The following is a 24438-nucleotide window of genomic DNA, read 5'->3' as shown; positions in this document are numbered from 1 at the left end:
GACCTTCCCTCTGTCTTTTCTGCCCAAACTTGAGCATGAATTGTTCCCACCATAATATGATGTCTTCTGAGCACTGTTGTCACATGGGTGAACTTCATACTGTGAAGTTTCCACAAACCTTTTCTTTAAAATAGTGTTTTCACATTGCTATTCATAGCTGTGCTGACTGGGTAATATTTCTTTAAAATATCATCAGTGCCTCGGTATTGACAGTTCAAAACACTTCCACTCTCAATGGCAGCAAAAGGATTATTGCCTTATAGAGCTCTGCAGGTTTCAGCCTTATTAGAAATGGGTTAATGCTAGATTTTAGCCTATTGACTATTGTTGGAAGCAGATTACTTTGCTTGTATAAAAAAATCTGACCACTGAAAGTCTTAATGTCTGCAAAAGATAATCTGGCCAAACATGTGGGTGTTCCTAGTATTTGGTTTGGGGTGGTTTGATTTTTTTCTCAAGACCAATCAACTGCATACTATGCAATTCTGACTGCTAACAAAGCAGTGTGTAAAGCTAAACACACTTTCTCTTCATAAAATGAGTATTTTAATGAATTTGAAATGCTAAAAGAGAATCTTGATTCCTCTTTTTCTCTGGTCTTACTCAGAATTCTTTTTGTCTTTTATTTCAGTGGCATTGCCTTACCCAGCATAACATTTGGCAGTTCTGATTTTAGTAAGTTCAGTGATGTCTTCTGATAATGAATAATTGTGCTGTATTGTGGTTAGGAAGCATTGGTAGAGACTGAGGAATACAAATCTGTTGTAGCCCTCACTACTGTGGGATCAAAGTGCTGAGCTAGAATTGTGCTGGGCTAGAATTGTTTTTAGCTTTTTGTAACAGTTACCTGAGATGCAGTTGAAGGAATTGTTTGTCCTTTTGTTCTGGACACATTTTCATCAAATAGTCCATCTTGTTCAAAAAAAGATCTGGGAGAAGATCAGAATATTTCTCATGCATGTAGGAAAATAATTCGTTTTAATTAAAAAGCTTAATCCAATCTAAATCAGGATTAACACCAAGAAGCTTTCAATGAGCCAGCTGGCTGTCCTGCCGGAGGGAAGTTTTTTGTACAAAACCACCTTACTGTACACATCACCAGTCTGGACTGTTTCTGTTTTTACCAAGCACAAGAAGCTCTATATCACACTGACATGAAATGAGGTCAAGATCTCCCTTTTATAATTTTGATTGTGCCAATCAGTGTCTGCTGCAAAGAGATTTTTAGTTGTGATGTTGATATGCAAGTATTTGAAATGTAATTGCCACTGTTTCTTAGCATGGAGAAGATGATTCTGGAAGGTTTGCATTAGCTGCTAGTTGTGTCCCAAATGTTCTATAATGCATGGTTTCAAACTCAGTAGGGCCAGGGAGGGTGTGAGTTGAGAGGAGTTTGTGATGGTCCCTCTCTGGACTCCTTGGGTGCACAGGGCCTCTGCTCCTTTGGATCCCCTCTGACAGTCAAAGGGGAAGGGCTCCCCTTTAAGCAGTGATTATTTTATTCATAAAGGAACCACGTTGATACTGCCTGTGTTTTTATTCCTAGTTCTGCCTGAGAATAGCTTGGACTTAAGTGTAAAGAGGTGAAGGATTCAGCAAAAAGAGTTTTCCAGAGATAATTAAGAAGTTTTAATTTCGTGTTTGTTGTAATTCTAGCATTTAATTAAAAATAAAGGGGCTTTTGTACTTTCATTTACTTAAAATGGCTTTGATGTTCCTGAAATGTAACTTTTAAGTGGTCTGTGTGTTGTTAGAGCTTATCTTTATTCATGCTTATCTTTTTGATCTTGCAGACGAGGTCTTTGGGCTGCAAACCTTCGACTAGAAAAAAAGATAAAGCAGTATTTTTTATCTATGTTGATATTTTAGCTACATGAATAGCGAATATCTTGATTAACAATTCACATTTTTGAGGGAAAAATAAAACTTACTTTTGATTTATGTACAAAGCAACCAGGGTATAGAATTAAATTGACGTTCTTAAATTAAGCTAAGACCAAGATAAATGGTTTCCATAAAGAAAACAACAAATATAATCAAGAGCTTATCTAATCAGCATTTTAAAAATGTAATTAAAATTAATTCTGTAATGACTTAACAACCATGGTGCTCATGCAGCACGCAGGCTCATTTCTGTTTTTAAAAAACTTCTTTCAAAACTTCTGTTTTACACGAACTCCTATAACAACATTAAGGTTAGAAATCATGTTTATCACTGTAAATGCTTTATCTATACATAGCCAGTGTCAATTCAGCAAATATCACGCTCTATCTGCTGGTGCTACACAGAGTTCTTGTAGGGTTATTCTTGGCACTCTGACTTCCTAAGATTCCTAGTAAAATGTTTAGCTCTTCTACCTTAACCACGTCAGCTGCCGTTCTGATCAGAAGGCAGTGCTGTTTGCTGTCTTCCTTTTTTTGGCTGTTAGACCAGATGGCAATAGCTTGTTTTCCAGATTAGGTTAGTTTAGCCAAGATGTGTGAAGACAAGCAGGGGTATAAGTGCAATATGTTGCAAATAACAGTATGTCTTAGCAATTAGTTTTATTAAACCTGATGCAACTTACAAGAATACAGCATTGTATAGGCCTTTCAATGATTTTAACAGATAGTTTAGTGATTGTTTTTGCTTTTTGGCTAGTCAATATCCTTTTTAAAAAGTAAGTGATTATATGGCTGCAGAAAGGTCATGTCATAACATAAAGAACAAATATATATAGATAAGCACCAGTCTCCAGGCTGCCTTACTGAATAGAGTCAGACACTCTATATTGATCCTGCTTTTTTTCACTGTTTGAATTGGATTTTTCTTGAAGGAGTGACATGCATATTTGTATAGTGGAGTGCCTGTGTATGTGTGTAGAAAACAGTTCCATTAACTTCTCTTGCTAACACTGGAGACTTGCATTAAGGTATTAAGGCGCTGTAAATAACAACAAACTCTACTGTTACATACTCAGCTGATGTTTTATTATTTAGAGAACAAATCCCTGGTTTGAAACTTATTTTTCTTTGCTCTTACCATAGTCACAGTGTTTTGTAAGAGTTTACTGACAGTTTTGGCATTCTGAAAAGTCACAAACCTTTTCCTTGTGTGATTACATCATTGTCTTTACAGCTATCTGTTTACTTGTCCCAAAGAAACAAGAAATTGCAAGTGGCTGGGAGAAAACAAAAACGAATGGTGACTGTTGTGTTTGTTCTCATGCTAATTCGTCAACTTGAAGTCAACACTTGGGTCATGCAAAACAGTTAAATCTGAAGTTGGAAAGCTTATGGAGCTGCTTGACATATGCTTATTTTTAAATATACTACATCATGGTGCCTAAACATTTTGCTTCCGTATATCTTTACCTCACTTTATAGGCAGCATTATGTGCAGTATTCAGGAGTCATGGCAGTGATGCTGTAGTTAGAGCTGAAGATGTGTTTTAAGTATGCACCTTCTGTTTTAAAGCATTTACAGACTTTTGAAAATTCTATATTTGGTGGAATTAAGTCTTCTGTTTTTTTCTGTTTTATTGGATGCTATTTTGCCAAAGTATTTGCTATGAGCCTTGTTGTTTCTGAGAATAACCATGCTTGTTGGGGTACCTAAACTTTGATTAACATATGCATTTCATCTGATATCTAACTTCCATGGGATTTTGTCTAGTTTTCCCCTTCCTGGGACAATTTGAGATGCAGGCCCTTACCTGTCCTACATGTTACTACGAGACAGGTTGACTAAATAGTACATGCACTGTATGCCTGGCCTTAAACCCAAGAAGAGCTACAACATAGTCTTCAATTAAGATATTTTGTGCAGTGAAATGCTGGAAGAAAAATATATAAGGCTGTATGCTAACTATAGTCTTAAGAAAAAAATAAAATAAAGAGAGCAAGTACTTGGTCAGACCCTAATCTCTCTTCCTTAAGAAAAATTGCAGAAAAATAAGAAACGCAGGCTCTGATGTTCAAAGCAGGTTGGATGTACATGTAGGTTAGTGATTTCATTGCAAAGGTAAACCTTTTGTCATTTAGTTTAAAATCAAAGTCTTAACAGTATTATTCACTAATCAGTATGCTTCTACTTAAATGTTCAAAATAAAGTCCTGGCAAAAATGCTGTCTTGAAATAAAGTGACAGATATCAAATGCCAGTGGAACTGTAGCAGGCTTTTCAGAATTGCTACTTCTAATTTTCAGGCAGCTGCTGCATCAGATTTCAGTTAACGCTCTCATGCCTGTGTTGGGATTTCTGAGAAGGGCTATTTTTTCTTTCAACGAGTTCCATTGAGCATTTGTTGGAGTTTAAAGTTCGGAGTTTGAAAACAAATCTGTTCTGTCTGGACAGTTCTGAAGTGCAGAATAATCTTTTCCTTCTGTTCTGAAAGTGCATTAACTACTACAAAATAAAATGTTTTGGCAATATTAGTGACTTCTGTTTGGTCACTAAACTATTGGGGTTTATTACAAAGTGCCTTTTATACCTATTTCTTTTCATGCATTATTGGAAAAGAAACAGGTATAAAAGGCACTTTGTAGTAAACCCCAATAGTTTAGAGTGGGTTAAATTTCTGAAATTAGGCAATAGAATTTCTTGCTGCTAAAGCAGCTGAATTCTTAGAAGAGGAAGAGAACATGGGGTTTTGACCTGACTGAAAAATGTTTAAATTACTTTTCTGGTATTATTTTAAGCATTGTACTCTGTTTCCATCCTGGTTTGTGCTTTGCATGTGATCTTTACTTCCTATAGGTCAGAACTGGGTTCAGAGCACATATGTGGTAAGACTGTCCTGAATTTGAAGACTTTTTAAGGGTAAATGCTAAATTAAAGGTTTTAGCAGGTATTTCGTAGGCTGATTAAGACAGCTAGACTTGCAAATGAGACCAACAGTATTTTTTGTCTAAAATGCAAATAAAAAAAATACCTTAAGGGTTAAGATGCTTTTAATTACGAAAGTTGTTCTGAACTACACAAATATCTAAGAAAAGAGGAAAGCAAAAGGTCCAAGTGACTCTTTTAAATAGAATGAGTTATGGCTACTGCATAAGGCAGTAGCAGTGCATCCCACAAGTGAGGCATGAGTGGTATTGTTGTTAGCCAACATTTCTGAAGTGATTGGTGGTAGTGGGTGTGAGGGGCTGGGAATGCAATAGGACCATCTACCCTCTGTCTGAGGGTGGTGGGCTGCTGCTTGGTACCAGTGTTCTTGCTGTGTGACTGAAAAAAATTATATTAAATTGCAGTTTTGTTTCTTAGAAATCTCTTTTATTTTTTTTGCCCCCAAATACATGTTGGTCTTTAATTCATGAAGTTTCTAGAGAACCCATGGTGGTTCTGCTCTTAGTAGGACTTAACAACTCTATTCTGCTCTAGTTTTATTTATAAAAGTCTTTGAAAAAGTTGCTGTGTTAATACTGATGCCTTGCACAAATTTAACCTTTAGGCACTTTTTATTAATTCAATCTATATTTTTCCTTCAGATTTTATTTGGTATAGTGACACAAGTTCTCCATGGCCATAAACTGTCATAGTACCGTTGATTCTTTCTCTTCTGCTCTCCATCCCTGAAGTATTGCTATCTCCATACAGCTGCACTGTGGTTTGTAAGTTGTGTGCTGCTAAGCAGCTCCCAGAGGAGACCACATTTCAGTGATGGGTGAAGGCTGTGTGTGTATGGTGGGTGTTGAAAATGATTCCGAACATCAACTTTGCTACAGATTTATGATTCTGTTTTAAGCTGTTATTCAGTTTTCCTTCTTCATCAGAGGAGAATGGAGTCCATCATGAGTAGGTTTGTAGTCCTGCTCGGGTTCAGTATTTAGGCCAATCCTGCATTTAAGGAAGCTTTTGGGCAGGGAGACAGCTTGAGAGCTGCTCCATGCCTCAGGCTACCAGCTGCTTGCCTAATTGGCCTGGGAGCACAGTGGAGAGAAGGCTGAGACACCAAGTCAGCTGGCTTCCCTGTTGCTCCCAGCTCCAAGCCTGTTTATTGGGCTAATGTAGTGTCCAGTAGTATAAGTATGCAGCAACAGTTTGCTCAGGAGCAGTGCTATCAAGGCTAGCTGTCCAGTTCCTTCTCTTCAAGCCAGTGTGACTGAAGTTTGAATCCATATCTGTTTCTTTTGTTGGGCAACACTTGAAGGCTGCTGAGCTAAAATTTATTTTAAACTGAGTCTTTCCTTATCTGGGTGGGCACTTTCACAATGAAGCATGGCAGGCACATAAGACAGATTGAGGAGAGAGCCTAAATAATATCTGTAGATACATCCAGAAGGAAAATAGATGTAGAGGACAAAGAACATAGTTTGGGAAAGTAGAGTTGGATGCTCTCAATTATTCTTCCAGTTACTTGAGCTTGATTTTGACAGCCAGCAAGGCTCTAAAGGTGTCTTCCATCAGGAGTGGTAAGTGCTAAGTTAGAGGGTAAGGAAGAATTCCTGATTTTGATAGATTTCTTTGTTCAGAAATCCCAGGAGGTTCTTATGCTTCTGTGAAAAATGTGAGGAATTTGAAATGTTTGGTTTTGTTAATCTTTAAGTTGTTAGAATCCATGACACACTATTTTCTTTGGGAAGATTTTGTATGCAGTTACGCAGTTAATTCTTGGATTTGAAGTAAATGCTAATAAGCTTGTTTTACCTAAGACATTTATCTGTTTGAATGTGCAAGGAATGTAGACTAATAACTGCTTATGATCCTAGTAATTTGTTTCTATAATTATTTAAATATTGTTCATTTGGTTGATTTGTTTCTGTAGTTATGTAAATATGGTTCAGCTGGGTTTTCAAACATTTTTAGAAGTATTTATGGGTCTACTGCATTTTCACAAGTGATTTTATTAGTTGGGATCCTTAACCTGTCCATTTCTCTCCAAGTGTTTGTTGTTAGTAACTTTTGAGCTTGTTGAGAAACTGCTTTGTCTTGAAAGGGCAGTGACGTTGAAGTGATGGCATAGGGATGAAATGTTGCTATTAGTTCTTCTGCTGAAGAGGATATAACTTGCCCATTATATGTTATTTTCTGGTAGCATGTGACTGGCAAACCAATTTGTTGCTAGCCATGATATTTTGTGGTTTATTGCTACAAGAGGATGGCTCAAGAAGTGTAAGTCATGCCAAGAGGCTGAGTTACAGAAATAGGATGGAGGCTGGTTTAGAAGAACATGTAGACAAATGGATGAGAAAGCAAACTTGTTCTACTGTTTACAAAGCAGCTACTTCAGCCAACTAAGGATTTTCTGCAAGTAATTCATCTGCTGGTAAATAATCAGTTCAGCAATTGTTACTACACTGATCATATTGGTAGTGCCTATGTGCAAACTGTCCTTGCAGTTGATGAAAGTTTGCGTGCAGGACAGCTGCAGATGACAGAACAGAGTTTATCCCAAGGGTATAGCAATTATATTGTGTATTATGGGGAAATTCAACAAGCAGTAATAAAAAAGTGTGAGACAGAATATTTTATGCCTTAAAATTATCCTGTATTATAGTTTTATGAAAACCTGTCTTGTACTCAAATGTATCACTTACTTAAATGCCACATATCTTTTAAAATGGGTGTAATTATGTAATGTGAAATTTAGAGTGTATGATCTTAACCCTGTTTAAGTATTTGGCTCTTAATAATTTTGCAAAAGTGTTTTTCCTACAACACAAAGTTTAAATAGAATGCAGTGAAAGCAATGAGACTGTAGGACATTTTGTCCACTGAATCTCTGAGAGGAAAGAAATCACCCATCCTGATTTTTAGAATTTTTTAAAATTGTTTTCAGTGAGACCAGTCCAACCATATGTAGACAGGTTCTTGTAATCAAAGTTGTATTTACAGGGCTGTCATCTAAGGAGATGTTTTGGTAAATACAATATATTTAGTAAATACACCTCCCTGACTTCCACATGTAAAATGTCTTTAAAGCATTGCATTTTCTACCATATTTCTAAACACATATAAGTATTGTTCATTTTTCAGCCATCACAGGGCTTCTACTTCCAAGGTTATTTAAATTTTATAGAAGAACAAATGAAGTAGTTAATCAAATGCACATTAACTCCTCAAATTCTCTAACTTGTGATTACATAGCTATCCCAAAGACTATTCTCAGTTGTGTGTTACCATTACTGGACTTCTTCCTCTCTCCAAATAATAAATTAACTAACATTATAAAAAAAAAAATTATATGCATCATTTTAAAAGTTAAACTGACTTTTCAGTAAGCAGCAGAAGAGCTTACTGAAGAGTTTTTCATAGGAAAAACTGCCAACTGTTTGTGATTGGGAAAAAATGTGCACTTTTATGAAATTGGCAATTTTCATTTCTGTATTACTCATAAACTGGAATGAAATAGACCCTCAGGATGGCTGACCAGGTCAGACACTTCCAGGCGCTTCCTCTCACACTTCAGCAGTTTATATCCTTCACTTCATTTCAGATTTTATTTTTTAATTATTGCAGTTATTTCAAAAAGGTGATTTCAGTGCTTCATCTTAAAGACCAGTTTTTGTTTTAGTTTGAAATTTAAAGCCTCCCTTTTCTTTTTTTCATAATAGGACTGTCTGTATACATCAGGCTTGTGAAGGTTCTGCTCCTTACCTGAGTTCTTGCTTTCCCCCTTGCAATGGGAAGCTGGAGGTGGTTGTATGCAATAGCCTTTCTGCTAATTGCATCCAATCATGCAGCTTTTATACCATTTACATGGTCTTTAAAGTGCCCTTATCACACTAATTCTTGAATCATCAAGGTTTAAAATACCTCATTAGAGAATGCTTCTCATCAATCCTCTTGCAAATCATGTCTCTTTCTCACAAATGTTTCTCTCGCACATAAGCGTCATCAGCCCTGGCGTTCTGTGCAGCTATGATTAAATCTACCTTAGATCTACTACTCTGGTGTAGAAAATACCAATCTAATTTGTTTCATTTCAGCTTCTCTAGGTGGTATTCACTATCCATGTAGCCTTGGGCAGCCACATGGTTAACTGTGTTCCCTACCGAATGCTTCCTCTAATCTGTTACTGGCAGGAAGGGAGAGTCGCCAGCCCCATGCTTCTGTAGCCATCTTCAGAGAGATGAAACCTGAGTCTGTTGCTCATCTCCTTCCAAAATAGGACGTTTGCCAGCATTGATGGGAGAGGTAGCAAATGAGAAAGGAAGGAGCAAAAACTGTGACTGATGTAGTGGGGAGCAACAGATGTCATGTGGAAAATTGAGATACACTCAATAAGCATTTCCTACAAACATTCTCCTACTGATGTAACTTAGTTATGGGGTGTGAGATATGAGCATATGAGAGAGTGAGTGAGTTTAAGCTTTGAAGCATTTCAGACAGATGGAACTTTGTGGTTTAAGACAATTTACGTGGAATTACAGGGTAGGCTATTCACAGCTTGATGATTCTGCTTTAGAAATGATTTTATGTTATAATTAAAGAGATTTGGTGAAAGACAATAGAAGAGGCTGGGCTAGAGAATCAAGGGAAGTAAAGGTCAAGAGCTGCTGCTGCTGTTAAAAGTATATCATCCATAAAGAGCTATACCCTGTAAAAGAACATAATACAGAGAATTACAGGTTCTGGTATCACTCTTGTGATACCAACTTCAGCTTACACTGTTGATAAATTCAGATTTCTTTGAATACATTATTAAAGGCAGTATCACCATACATGAATGAGACAAAGTGCTTTGACATCTGTATTGCAAATTGTACTAAAGTATATACTTATCTGGAACAGAAAAAAACCTGAGTCTGTTACCTGTTTTGTAAGCGCCTCTTGCTTCTATTCTTGTCAAACTTCAAATTAATAAAATCTTCTTCCATTATAATTTTTAACTAGGGGTATTGTAGAAATTGTGTGATATTTCAGGGATGTCACCATTTTCATAGTGCGTTATAGACTTTCCTTTAGAAATGATGACTCTGAAGACAATGACATCAGTGTGAGTCACAGAGTATGGTCTGTGTTCCCTAAGCATACTGTTTTCTAGGCTTTGTGTTCTGTGTTGGACTGTCTTTCCTTCATTTTTATTGATGAAGTTTTGTTCAGATATGTCAGAAATGCATAGTACAGCTAGTGTTTCCTTTATTGTTCAGGAGTTCTGCGTTTCACCAGATTGTGTCCTAAGGTTTGAACTTCAGAATTAGTGAGACTTCCATTGAAATTTTATATTTTTCTTCTTTAACAGAAAGGGCTATTGCAAGGCATGAAGTCAGAGAAATAGAGCAACGTCATACAGTCGATGGTCCCCGACAAGATGTGACACTGGATGAGGAAGATGATGTGGTGATTATTTACAACAGAGTACCCAAGACTGCCAGCACATCCTTCACGAATATTGCCTATGACCTCTGTGCAAAGAACAAGTACCATGTTCTACATATCAATACAACCAAAAATAACCCTGTTATGTCCCTGCAAGATCAGGTAAGCTGCCGAATTTGGGGTGTCTTTATGAAACCAGGGAAGAGCACAGGAAAAAACATTTGCTATTGTAAACTTGGGTGATCTGATGTATTTAACTTTTTCATCACATATTCCAATATGAATGAAATCTAATGCTTTCATATTTTTTTTGTAGAGAATTAATATTATTTCTTATTAGATTGAGATTTTTGCTTGGCTACTGGAGGTGGTAAGTGTCTGTTTATTGAACAAAAACAAAGCTGAAAAGGGGCATAACTGGGGTAGAAATGACCTTTGTTGTTATAACTATTTTGGCTGTGTAATGCAACTTGCCTGTCATCTCCATCTGCAGTGAATGCAGTCTTAGGCAATTTGGTCTCTGAGTAGTGCAGGCACTGTGCCATGCTGTCAGGGCTAGACTTGTGTCTTTGGTACTGGGGCTGGTCAGGTCTCACAGGTGATAAAAAACATACAGAAAAGTGCTTGTAAATAGCTTGCTCTGCAAAGGATGGGTCACTTCGCATCCATTAAAATGCTCACTAAAATCACTGCAGTACCAGACTAGAAATGATCATGGCTACTGTATTTTAAAAAGATCATGAGGGTTCAGTGCCGTGTTTTTTATTAGTCTGGAGTGAAGAAGTAGCTTTATTGGTTTACTTTCATTAATATTTCCTTGGCTGTCATGAGTGCACTTGCAGAGAATGCAGGTTAGAGATCTGAAACGTCACTGTCATCATCCCTGCCTGTAAAACAAATGTTTCCAAAGTCTCTACTGCCGGTTGTATGCTGATCACTTAGGTTGATATGCAGCAGAGGCAGGAGCTGCTCTGCATTGCAGCATGTCAGCACTGAGCCTTCCAGCTCCTCTGAGTGCATGTCTGCAGGCTGAAGCAGCTCAGCACAGCTGGACTGGGGCAGGAGAAGCAGATGCTAAAGGCCCTTCCCTTCCTCTTCTGTATGTGTGAGAAAGATTGAGGTAGGGATCTCCATGCAGAGGAAATAATGGACTTGGGTGATACTGGAATCTGTGTTGTGATAATGGAGTTTTGTTACTGTGGAGTATTTCCTCCTAAAATTGTAAAATTGTTTCCTACATATGGAGGTGGTAGTGTCATACATAATTACTCTGTTTGTAGTCTGGTAGTCATCACTATACTCCTGTCCACTGCATAGAACAAGTACTAAAGACTTGTGCACTAAAGCAGTGTGATTTTTCAAAAGATTTAATAAGCCTATTAATTATTAATTAAAAATGATACTCAAGTCAGCTATACCTAGTACTGCACTTCCCACCAAATTCTGTTTCTGTCAAGGTATCTCTTGAAATGGAGGTCTGTCCTAGAGGATAGGAGAGCAAGTCATTGAATAGGTATAAATTAAACACAGGCTACCTTAAATTTCTACTTCTGTTTGAACTTAATTCAAATAAAATTTGTTCTTTTCTGGCTTAGTTTTATAAAAAATTTTATCTTCCCTCCAATAATATTCTGTTGAAAAATGAAAATCTGTCTATGCTGAGCATGTACACAATACTGTCAGTGCTACCTCCATTTGATACTATGCTCTTGTCCAAGGTGGTAAATGATTTAGTTTAATTGGGCACTTCATAACTGTTTTTGGTGGCCATTAACTGGGAGATGCTGACAATTAAGAACTTCATATATTGCATAGTTGTTCAAAGATGCAGAAATAATTATTCATCTTCAATACATGGAGATAACACCTTGCCATTTTAAGTCATAGTGCATTCAGGAGATGGCAGGGGTGCTGAGTGGTAGCTAATGATGTTTACTCTGCATGGGCTTGGATTAGCATGGCATTTTCATATGCCACCTTCACCAATATAGCTCATTTGGGTGAATTAGGTGTATATGTGCCAGTAGTGAAATACATAAAAATATCATAGAGACAAAATTGTTCTGTTAGTGATACTGTTTGTTAAAGCAAATCTACCTAGGTAAGGTGAAGATTGTTTCAGGCCTGGTAGAAATTTGGAAATTAGTGAGTGTTCTTTTGTGCAGTTTTTCTGCTGTACTTTTTCCAAACTACTGAAATTCTGTAACAGATTCTAAGTTCTCAGCCCATATGTGAAACCTTTACTTCTTGAATGCAGTATGAAAAAAATGATATTTAAAATCCACTCCAAATATAGTCTGTATCTGATCTGAGATAATCCGATAAGAGTTCCTAACACCCACTTTAGCTTCAGGTGTAACTTGTCCCACCCAGCAGTCCTCCTTTCTTTTGCAGCATCTCTGGCAGCAGGATCCTGGGAGCTGCCCCCCTTTCTCCAGGCTGGGACTTTTCTTTGCAGCAAACTACGTGCCATGTTGCTCACGTTTGCATTTCTGAACTGTGTGCTTTTCTTAATTCAGAGTAGTTGGTTGAGTTTTACTTGCTGATTGCATGTTTCAGCAGTGACACTTTGTCCATATAAGAATGCCTGTATTACAGCTATCAGGAGGGCATGCCAGTCACACAAACTTTATTGCTGTTGTTACATGATGAAGTTGTCACTGAAAACACTTAAAATTAAATTACTGTTCTGCATTACAGCATGTGTTCTTGATATATTATTTTAAAAGTGTGTGTGAGAACATTCTCTATACTGTTATGAATGCTACAATTATCCAGTGTTTCAGTCCCTCAGTTTCTGTTCCTTGGTTTTTTCTCCTTCAGTTTCTCTCTCAATTTTTCTCAAAAGAGCAGCATGAAAATATATCATCTTTCTTCGAAGTGCATTCTAAAACAGTTGGTCTCTCAGAGGACTGCAGTCGTAGTGGCTTTAGTGGTACTTATTTCCTCTGCTAATGCAGGTTTCAGTGGCTGTCAGAAGTGGAACACGTGAAAAGCTTGCAGCAACTCTGCTAGAAGTAGAAGTACTGTCATGTGCCTGTGAATATTTAAGAATTTTTCTTTTGGGGTTAGATGGTCTACTGAGTACAAGTGCTGCATGTGTACTGATTGTACTTTTCCTTCTGAGAAAGAACTACTAGTGCAAGGCAGGTATCCTGGCTGTACTGTGGCTGAACTGGTGAACTCAATCTTTTCACCATCTCACAAAACTGATTGTCAACTGTCCTTGCCTTGAGCTTGCTTGTGGTTGTTGATGGCATGCAGCCAAAGGTGTGCTGCTTGCCTGTTTCCAGCATTCCAGACCCTCTGGTTCAGAGCTAGGTCAGACATGCTCACGCACACTCAGACACACTCTTGCACACTCAGACACTCACCCTGAGACAGAAGCACAGCCACATGCACACACCACAATCACACACATGCTCTTGCACACATGTGCACACGTGTGTGTGTATGCATGTGGCTGCATGCGTGTGTGAGTGTGACTGAGTGTGTCTGAGTGTGCAGTCAGGCTGTAGAGAAGGGGCACTGATGGCTGCAGTTAATGGACAGAGATCAGAACCTACAGCATCACTTTGGTTTGCACACATGGCTTTTTCTCAGACCAGGCGTGCTGGTTGGGTTTTTCCTTCTTTTGGCTCGCTGGGACTTGTTTTAAATTCCTGCTGTCCTAGAAACGGAATGTGTTTAACTTACCTTTCAGGACAGCTTATGCCCCTGGAGTACCTTTGATCGAGCTTTTTAATTCAGTGAACCTCAGCTGATTTCCCATTTACTGAAGGCTGTGAAGCAACTTTGTAGCTGATTATATAAAAGCACCCTGAAACAACTTCACAGGAATTCCATTCACGTCTAGCTGAACTTTTAAAGTCACCTCAAATTTTATTCAGTTGGGCTCAGGTGGAGAAGCTTGCTCTGTCTCTTGAAAGCTACAGTATCTGCTAAGCCCTGAAAAGAAAAGTAAAATTGATCATATTTAACAGTATGAAGCAGTGAGCAATATTCATCTCTGACCTAAAATGTGTGAATCCAGACTCATTAGGCTGTCCGTGACCTGGAACAATTCTGGCTTTTGGAATGCTGCAAATTGTGGGAGAAAAAAAATCTCTTGCCTGCAGGCTAGTTATAGGTGTTAAAAACTGTAGTTCTCAGGGGCTCAGCATGTTGCAGGTCCATCTTAAGACAGATGTAAATGTCACAGGTTATAAAACCTTCCTAGCCTTCTCTTAGCTTGGCTGGTGTTCGAGGTTAGACTATCCATCCTATGTTCATAAAAATTATTTCCATAGCAGACAATAATACTGTGCGACAAAGGCAATAAAGGATTTTTGTAGCTGTTACTGAAACATCCACAGTTTGATGCCAGATGGCTGGCATGGGGATCTAAAACAAAAAACTTGGGATTTTGTACTTAACATTATCTTATGTTTAGTACAAGTCTATTAGAAACTGAAATCTAGATGATACAAGATTTCAAAAAGCTCATTCATGGAAACATAAATGTACACTTTAATATATGGGCTGCACTGCACATCCTCAATTGCATAACTGGTTTACTTGCAGAGTTGTATCAACCAACCATGACATTTTGGGGTTTGTGGGTGAAGGAAGGAAAATTGATATTTTATATTTGGGAAATATCTTTGCCAGGTAAAGAAGTATTTATTGCTGATGCTCTCAACTGAAAATATCTTGTCATTACTCTTGGAAAGATACAGTGAATGGAATTGTGGTTTATTTCAGTAGCTGTAAAGGCAGAGGTAGTTCAACTGGATTCAGAGTCCCATATTATCAGTTTGTGCTATGGACAAAACCAGACAGGAAGACAATGCAGTTTATGAAACACCATTGTGTAACATTGTGCAGTGCTTTTCAGCTAGATTTGCCATCATTTTAATGTGCAATACATACTTTGAATTTTGTAATGCCACAGACTGTGAAACTTGTACACTAAAAAATTAATATTATTAAAAAGTAGTATAAATTTCTGTTATCTGAGAGTCCAAGAGCCAGTGTTTAAATAAATAAGGTTACCAACCTCTTAAATCATAGACCATGAGTTGCACAATTGAAGAAACAGCAGGAGGCCAGTCTCACCTCTTAGAATCTTCAACTGGTAGGTTATAATAAATAGTAAATATTATGGTTCATGACACTCTAAATCAAATTGACCTTACAGAATGGTAGTTAGTGTGTTCTCTTGAGCTCTCAAACTTTCCTTTTTTGTCTCTCTTGTCTCACCTTAGAATCTTTGTGGTTATCTGTTTGTCTGTTTAACAGAAAAGATATTGCAGATGTGCAGAGAACACTATCTTTTAATTCACAGCCTCAGAAATGGCATATCTTTGTCAGACAGCTCAGGCAGTACAAATTTATCATCCTCTCTTTATTATCCAATTCGCTAGTTTTGGAACAACTTTCAGTTACATGCTTTGATGTTAAAATATTCTGTTCATCTAGTAAAGCCAAGCTCGATCAGGATTTGCATGTCCCACTTAATTTGATCACACTCTCTGGTTTGGGGCATGTGTCTTATTTTGTTCTTTGAAATGTAAAGCTATTGCTATTTTTGTGAAGTTTGCCAATAAGTGCTCTATCAGCCCTCATTCAAGGGCTACTTCATGCTTTAGCATGAAAGTTGCACTGAAATGTTGGGCTTAAGATGACTATTCAAAATAGCAAACTATAGATCTGATTTACGTTGCATGCATTTATAACATTTCTGGATTACTTGTGCATTGCATTTTGGGATGGAGGAGCAAACGAACCATCAGATTTGTTTCTTATGTCCCAATGAAATGGTTCTAAGAACATGCTGTAAATCTGATACACTTTTATTTGAGGGACTGAATATAGATCAGACCATTCTATAAAATAGGTGCTTGCATTTCTACTGAAAGAATTCTGCATTCCTTTGCAATTACAAATAAAATGGTATGACAAATATATAAATGTTTGTTTTGCTGATGTTTTTGTGACAGGTTTCCTTGGACTGTCCTTCTGATTGCTGTCTTCTGCTTTTGTTAGTTTCTGATCATTAAATTCTGATGACATAAAATTAGTCATCTACATGCTGCAGGAAAGCCTATTTTTTTATAATACTCAAAATAGACTTTTTAATCGAATGCATTATAAGATTAAAAGCCAGAAAAGACCGTGTATGGGTAAATGTAATGAGCCGTACAGAAACCCTTTTTGTTGCCCGCTCTCACAGGTGCGGTTTGTGAAGAATGTGACTTCGTGGAAGGAGATGAAGCCGGGATTCTACCACGGCCACGTCTCGTACCTGGACTTCGCCAAGTACGTTGTGCCCGGGCTGGGCCGGGCTGCCCGCGCCCTCCCGCGCTCGCGGCCCGAGCGCCGGAATTTGGGGCTGATCGGCACCGAGTGCTCTGGTTTTCTTGCATGATGAAATGTAGCCCAGTCTCATTTAAAAAAGAAAACGTTTATATACTGGGATTAGTATTCCTTGTGTAAATTCCAGGCTTGTTTTGCTGAAAATCATGGCTTTTCTCTGAAACACTGGCGGTTCTGGTTTGGGATTGGCTTCCCATTTGGGGGAGCTTAACATACCGGTTCTCAAAAATGCTTCATAAGAAGCAGGTGGTGTTACTCTTTATAAGTTATGTAATTCTTCTCTACCTTAGTATCCCTTTACCCTTTATCAAAATATGAAAAGTTATCTTTTGAAGCAAGTTTTCTGATCTGTAATAGTTTGATTTGCTAGCAAAAACATGGAAGTAATTATTGTGAAGTTAAATGCTGCTACTTCTAAAATTAAATTAAATAAAATAGCTTAAAAATCGTCCCACTGACTTGAAAGGTTCAGGATCATATCTTTATTCCCACTTTCATATGTTTCTTTTCTTGTCTTATTTTTGCTTCTGGATCTAAACCTGTGATCCTCAGTAGCTCAGTCTTCAAACCTCCCCTTGAACTGACAAGTCAGTTTTGCTTAAGATGCTTACTAGGTAGTGCTTCATCTTGCACTTGGAGCATGTGGAAAATGATTGAAAATGAATGTGGAATTTTCAGATTTCATTACATTTGACTGCACAAACGATAGTAACAACTACTTTTATCTCTTGCTGATGGTCACTCAGTGTTTCTATGTTTCTGTGCGTTAAAGTATTTATTTAAATTCTTTTTTGTATGTAATAATTCCTTTTGTTTAGTCATTCCTTTTAATTACTCATTTTGTCATGTACACTGATTTTTAATTTGGAGTTTTTATTACAAAGAATGAGATGGGGAAGTGAGACCTGTGCAGATTCCCAATATAGTACATTTTCAGAAAATGCTAAAAGCCACAGTAGTAGCTGAAAATGACCAGTGGCACCAAGTTTACAAAAAGTAACAGGCAAAAAAAGTTACAAATCAGTAGATCAAATAAAAAATATAAAAATTCATTAGTTTCCTTCCTGCCTTTTAAAAATTAAAATGCTTCAACATTAATAAACACTTGAACTGAGTAACAGCTTACTGGTGCAGCAAAGCTGAATGTTATTTTATACATTAGTTCATAAAGCTGAAAACATTTTCAGATACTGGAACTCTTAAAACTAAAATATTTTACATCTAGAAAGCATCTAAGCAATTTCACAGATTTCTTTCATCTGCATCTTCCCTCCGGGACTGTGTTATCCTTGTCTTTGTTGTTTGTTATCCTTTCACCTGAGTGATTTTTTTTTTCCCCACAACAGCTTGCTTTCTCATACTTTGGGTTTTCATTATTAAAATAATATCTTGAATACGCTGGTTGTGCTTGGCAAGGCCCACACCTTTAAGGCTGTGAGGTATGTTCTTGTAATGAACATTCTTGTAGTTAAGGCATGTAAAATATTTCAGAAGTCAGTGCTTCCTTATACATGGACATCAACTTAGGTCCACTGTCAAATATCAGAAGTACCTCTTAAAATATGCTGAAAATTAAAATACTGGATTTTACTGATAACTGACAGTATTGAGGACAGGTTATTGTAATCCATCCATGTAGAAATTTTGCTAATAACAGTTTAAATTTTTTCCCTTTTCTTTTTGTCTTTAAAATTTCTTATCCACTTATTCTCTATTTTCTCTGGTAAATAGTTGGGAAAAAAAGTTCTTTGACAATGCAACTGCCAATTCATTGTCATTATTAATAAAGTTACAGTAATAACTTATGTTACTGGTAGGTTTATGTTACTGTAACTGAGGCTAGTTCTTCAAGCTTGTGTGCAAATGCAGGGGATTGTACAATCCAGCACAAGCATTTCTAAGGACTTGGACATCTGCATTTAACCCACAGAAATGTGCTGTTCATTGGCTGAGTCTGCTGCTGTGTGGAAATGGTTTGTTACAGCTTCCCCAGCATTTGCAGCAGTCTGTGGAAAGGGACATGCATGTCTCATGCACTTCAGCGGAGCTTAAAGAGGGTGAAGTTCAAAGCCTGGACTTTGCATCAGAATGATTGAAATATTCACACCCTCTCTACTCTGCAGACTCTGGGAAGTCAGAGCTGGCATGCAGACAGATGTCAGCAATTCTGCCTTAGAGTGCTCCAGTCTGAATCATTGGTACTCTACTGGCAGCACTGGAGAATCAATTGCTCTTTCTGTAGCCTTTAACAATTTCTCTGTCTGTAGTGCTTGTTTTTGGCAAAAGCAATGCCTCTTAATTTTTTTTTTCCTAACTTCCTCCTTTCTGCTACTTTTGCTACATTTCTGTTCTTCAGCTTTTCAGCTTAATTCCTCATATGCACAATATCTGGTAGTAAAATGTACCCCTTTAAAAATCACGGTACTGCATCTTAAAACTATGAGTGCTCTGTTTTAGCCAAGCTAGGAGGCATGAATGGCCCTCTTTTGATAGAGAACGCTTTCCCAGTTTGCATAGGAACAGAAGAGAACTTTTTTTTCCAGCTTCTAGCTTTACTTCAGGGCACTTGACACACTTGTAATTTCCGTTGTGATATAAACTCTTTAGTATTTGGATACCATAATTAATTGCCGCAGCATGTCTCAAATGGAAAAGAAAATAAAACTGAGAAATGTATTGTAAAAGCTGACTTGAACATAGATCACTGAAAGGTAGCATTTGCACAAAACAGTTTGGTGGTTTGAATTTTTCTCCTGTGTCGTCAGGCTTCTGTTTGTACTGGAGTGCATCAAAATTTGCTTAGGGTAAATGTCTGTGGAAAAAATTAATATCTTTATATAGAAAAGTTAATATGGTTACAGATACTATCTTAGACTTATATTTAATAAGCATAGCTGTATGCATCAACCCAGGCAATGGATGGGCTCTGAGCTCTGTCTTCCTGCTGTTAATGTCTCTGACTACTGGAGACCTGCCAGGAAAACCACTCACAGCATTGCAAAGCCCAGTTCACAAGGGCAGGAACTCAATATCAAACTTCCTTGTACTTACTATAAACATGTATGTGGCTGCTAAACTAGTTAAGGCATTTCTAGAGTCAGGATGGTCGTGTAAACATTTTTAGTATCTATTTGTGTGACAACATGTCTGTTTTGTTTGTTTCTTTAATAATAAACCCATAAAATCATAATCTTAGGCAGACTGAAAGTGAGCTTACTTTCACATCCATGTAATGCACTGGATATGAGGATGAAAAGAGGTGATCATGAAGCTTCCTCTCAGTATCGTGTATTGTGTGTATGGATTTAAGTTGTAGCAACAAAGGCAGGCTTTTACATATTAGATGCGAAGCTTTGATTTGTCCTTTGAAAGATGTTTTTTCCTCTTTTACTTTAGATTTGGTGTTAAAAAGAAACCAATTTACATAAATGTCATAAGAGACCCTATAGAACGCCTAGTTTCTTATTATTACTTTCTGCGCTTTGGAGATGATTACAGACCAGGGCTCCGGAGGCGAAAGCAGGGGGATAAAAAGGTAAAGTACACCTAATAATATGTGCTGAACTTTCTAAAATCAATGTGAAAACAATTTTTAAAATTCCCTGATAAAAGCCGAGTCCTTATTTTATCAGTCTTTGGTGACAGTGGTGACTTTGTAAGTTGTATTCTCCATTTCCTGTCCATACTGGAGCAGAGCATGATATTAGGAGGTTGTCTGTACCCTTATAAATTCACTGTATGTTGCAATTTGTTAAAAAATTAAATAAAATATTTTTAAAACTGTTACTAGGTATCCAGAATTATAATTATCAGATTAGGCTTATCCTTCTATGTAAGAGGCTACATATTTTTTGTTGAAGACTGATGACATATTTTTTTCAGCAAAAGCTGTAGAACTGCTGATGCTTTGGCCTTGTTGATTATTTTCATATAATTAGCAACCCAATTTATTCTGTTTTTTTTAAATGTAAACATTGCAATGTCTTTTTGGAAACTGTAGTATGACCCATAAATTTCTGTACTTCCTCCTCGTGTCTTAGGTGGCTGTAGACAAGTTCAGGTTAGCACATTCAAACATTGACTACTAATACAGTTTCAGCCTCATTCAGGCTCCATAATGGATTTGTTCCAGAAAGAATCTATACATCCACTGTCATGGTTTGCAGTGTGACCTTCCAGGCATGTTGATTTGCATTTTTCTTATATTGGGAAGAAAAGCAGGGCATAAAATATATGAGTATGGTTTACAAAACTGTAGCTTGAACAGTGTGAAACCCTACAAAATGTAATGAATTTTTGTATTTTAGAGAGTCAAACACTTTATACAGTTTCAGTGATGATATTTTCTTAAACTGATGCTATTTTTCTGTAATGTTGACAGTTTAGTGTAGTGCTGTGTGGGAACCAATAGACATTGAAAAAACAAGCAAAAGTCACACAAAATATACAGCTCAGTCTATAAACACTATAACAACTAATAATCGTGAGTAATCATTTTGTGTGCTGTCCCCATCCAAATAGTGCTTTTTAAATATTCGGGGCAAACCATTCCTCTTTCTTTCCAGTTGGGAACTAACTGGTCCTCTGTTATTTAGGCTTTAGCGCCATCTTCAGTTACTGCATTTCAGTTTGTCCAGGTATGCTGAAGCACAGCAGCATAGGAAGAGGAAAGTTTCAAGAATATATTGAAGTTGATCTTGAAAATTCTTTATGGAAGTGGCTAAACAGATGAACAGGTGATGTGGTATGAGATCATAAAGGTGTTTTAAAAAAGAGAGATAGGACCTCATCTTTTGTAGCCTGTCTTTCTCTTTCCTGCTGGAGATCAGTGACTTGGAAAGCTGAGCATGCTGCTAAGTCTGAGCTGTTTCTAGGACATAAAACTTACTAAAAAAAAAAATTAAACATTTAACAGTGTTTATTTTAATTTTGAATTATAATCCAAACAACATGGTTTGGTAGTCACTGGGAAACATGCCAAAAATCCTTAGTGTTGCTGCTTGGTAGACTGCACTGTAAGCTTTGATTTGCTGGGAAAAGGGTCATATGCATTTCTGTTTAGAATGCTTGCAACGCATTGCATTATTAATTTGATGTTTTTCTATTGAAGGTGCTTTTTTACATTTTGTCACTACAATACCACTTCCTTTAGATCTGAGAGACTTAATTGTTGTTGTACAGATTTAACATGTTCTGTAAGCATTTCAAGTTCATTTCAATTTAAATTGATTTACTGTATCAAGCTTCTGGCTTCTTTCATGTAAATCAGGTAGTACTATTTTTCCAAAGTGTCCCTGGGGAATTGTCCATGTATAGATGATGTAAGTTTTGCATACATTATTTACAAAATTCAGTAAGCTCAAAAATGGATTGAGCCAATTGAAGTGTCTTTATTCTAGTATGTTACAGTAGATTAATGAAAAGCTCTTCAGCTGAAAAGTAGGGAAGATGAGAAATTACCTCTAGTGAAACTCAGTTGTTCCTTTGTTAGTAGAAAGGAATCTCTATGTGTTTTATACTCCTGTCCCCTCCTAGTCCATACCACGGCATTTATATAGAAGAATTCTAAACTAGGATGTTTTCTGTATCCCTGTGCTTCCAGTCATGGTTAGCTTGGCTCCAAATGCAGGGTCTGTAGAGGCAAGGGTGTCCTATAATAAAATCTCTGGATGGAGCAGCCAAGGTAGGTGCATAAGAGGAAGTGTGGAAGGAAGTCTGTCCTATTTCAACTTACTTAGAAGACGGCGTGCTTCCTCTTGCTTATTAACTGTAAAATAACCTGCAGGTATAAGCAAAGAAATCTTCCTTTGTACAGATGCCAGTTCATTTTTAGTATAAACATTCATAATTTAGGAGGTGCATTTAACAATAGATCAGTGCAGAATTTCCCTAGAGAACTATGCTAAGGAAAGCATATCAATGTCTTGTTTTCCTCCTTAAGCTGCATGTTTATCTATGATGTGTGACATGTACAAGCTATTCTAAACTCAGAGTTCAATGTGAACCAAGGCACCACAGTTTACCCCTTGCTTTGGCATAGTATCAATAATTTTTTCAGATTATCTCATAAACTTCACCTCAAAATAGAAGCAAATTATGTCTTTGTTCTTAACCCCAAATAATTACACAGATGTGTTTTTACTTAGTTGCTTTGAACAGAAACTTGTAAGTATACTGAAGAAGCAATCTAAAAAGTTGTGGGATCTATTTTTTTAATATATCTTAGATACATGCCTTATATCTTGATTAGAAATATCATATACACTTCCTTTATGGTGACACAGTAAGGCATTTACAAATTCGCTGCAGTGCTAATGGAGTTCTTATTGTTACTGTGTTACTGCAGTTGAAACTCTGTTACTACACCAGTGTATCCACACAGAGGGCAATATTGTATGGAATATTATTTTGTGCTGTGAACAACTTCTTTTCAGTTCTTCTGATTGCCAAAACAAAATTAGCCTCTGAAATGGCAGTTATTTGTCATTATTCAAAGGTAATAGAAGGTTGTTTAATCTAAAACACAAAATGTACAATGTTCTCTGTTAAAAAGATCCAGCTGTTGCAGAATCACACAATTCCTTATGGCATGTGATGCTGTATTTAGTGACTTCTTTTGTAGGGGAAAATAATTATACTAACACTTATTGATTATTTTTGCTAGTTTTGATAAATAGCCTTTGCTGAAGTTATTTCAAAGGTATATCAATGTATTAGGTAAGATCAATTGTTCATTAGTTATAACCATAAAGGACTGTCCAAGTACTATTTAGCTGAGACAGTAGATTGTCCTAATAACACTGTGAAAACAAGGCTTGACATTTTTTTCTAGAACATCATATACGTGTTTTTCTGTCCCCACTATATTTAGCAACTAACCAGTTGGAGATGTTAGCTACATATATGAGATTTTAAAGCTCAGCTCAATTTTGTCTTTGTTCCAGACCTTTGATGAATGTGTGGCAGCTGGAGGTTCCGACTGTGCTCCAGAGAAACTTTGGCTTCAAATTCCATTCTTCTGTGGCCACAGCTCAGAATGCTGGTAGGGAGATAAATGTAGCTTGTTCGTCAAGTACATTAGTGCTGAAATCTAAACTTTAACAAATTTCAATATGTAGTCCAGTTGATAAAAGTGTGAGGGACTGAACAGAGTGAAGCAGTGGGTACTTGAGTTTTTTCTGTTGAAGATGGATTTACTGAAACAGTTTTGCACTTCTTTAAACTAGCAGTATGTTACAATACTGTATCAGCTGTGCTGTGAGGGAAAACATGTTTTCAATTTGAAAAATAATTTCTGCAGATTTAGTCTTGCAATTTTTCTCTTATGTTGTATCCTTCTTTGGGAATGGAGATATTTTAGTTCAACCTCCTAAAGTTCTTGGGGAGTACACAATAATTGAGATCAGGATAAATTTATCTTTTTAAATGCTTACTAGATATCCAGTAGTCAATGCTACTTAGCAGAAACAGAAACAAAAGCAAATAGTATCCATATGTCAATGCAAAATATTTTATAATAATGGCAAAGACTTTAAAAAACTTTAGCAGAAGAACAAAAAAAAAACCAGACACGTAGAGTTTTTGAAAGATTCTGAGTGATGGCAAGGGCAGTTATTCGTCAAAGGTTTTGTTCATTCAAACACAAGCAAAGTAAATGGCCACTTGGGAGCTCCTGTTTCAGTGCCTGTTGTTCAGACCTGTCTACTCTCTGGCCATGTGGAGAAGCACAGAAAGAAAGAAGGTGCAAAAGGGAAGGTATGTTCTTGCCAGGTTTCTGGTATCTAATGTGAAAGTAGAGACAGAGTATTAATATTGAGACAATGTAAATCCTTGAAAGAT

The 24438-nt window shown here is 37.0% G+C and overlaps 1 protein-coding gene across 1 annotated transcript in view; it reads left to right on the top strand.

The window, feature by feature from the left end:
- HS2ST1 (heparan sulfate 2-O-sulfotransferase 1) overlaps positions 1–24438 on the top strand; it is a 71785-nt gene that overhangs the window by 44691 nt on the left and 2656 nt on the right. The window contains exons 2-5 of the mRNA XM_064428370.1: positions 10166–10404; positions 16457–16542; positions 19996–20134; positions 23544–23641. Of these exons, the coding sequence (XP_064284440.1) occupies positions 10166–10404; positions 16457–16542; positions 19996–20134; positions 23544–23641 (562 nt within the window). The remainder of the gene's footprint in view (positions 1–10165; positions 10405–16456; positions 16543–19995; positions 20135–23543; positions 23642–24438) is intronic.

Source organism: Passer domesticus, chromosome 7, assembly GCF_036417665.1.
Source record: "Passer domesticus isolate bPasDom1 chromosome 7, bPasDom1.hap1, whole genome shotgun sequence".
Classification (NCBI taxonomy): Eukaryota; Metazoa; Chordata; class Aves; order Passeriformes; family Passeridae; genus Passer; species Passer domesticus.
Note: the sequence above shows the minus strand (reverse complement) of the source record. Positions and strands in the feature narration are given on the sequence as shown.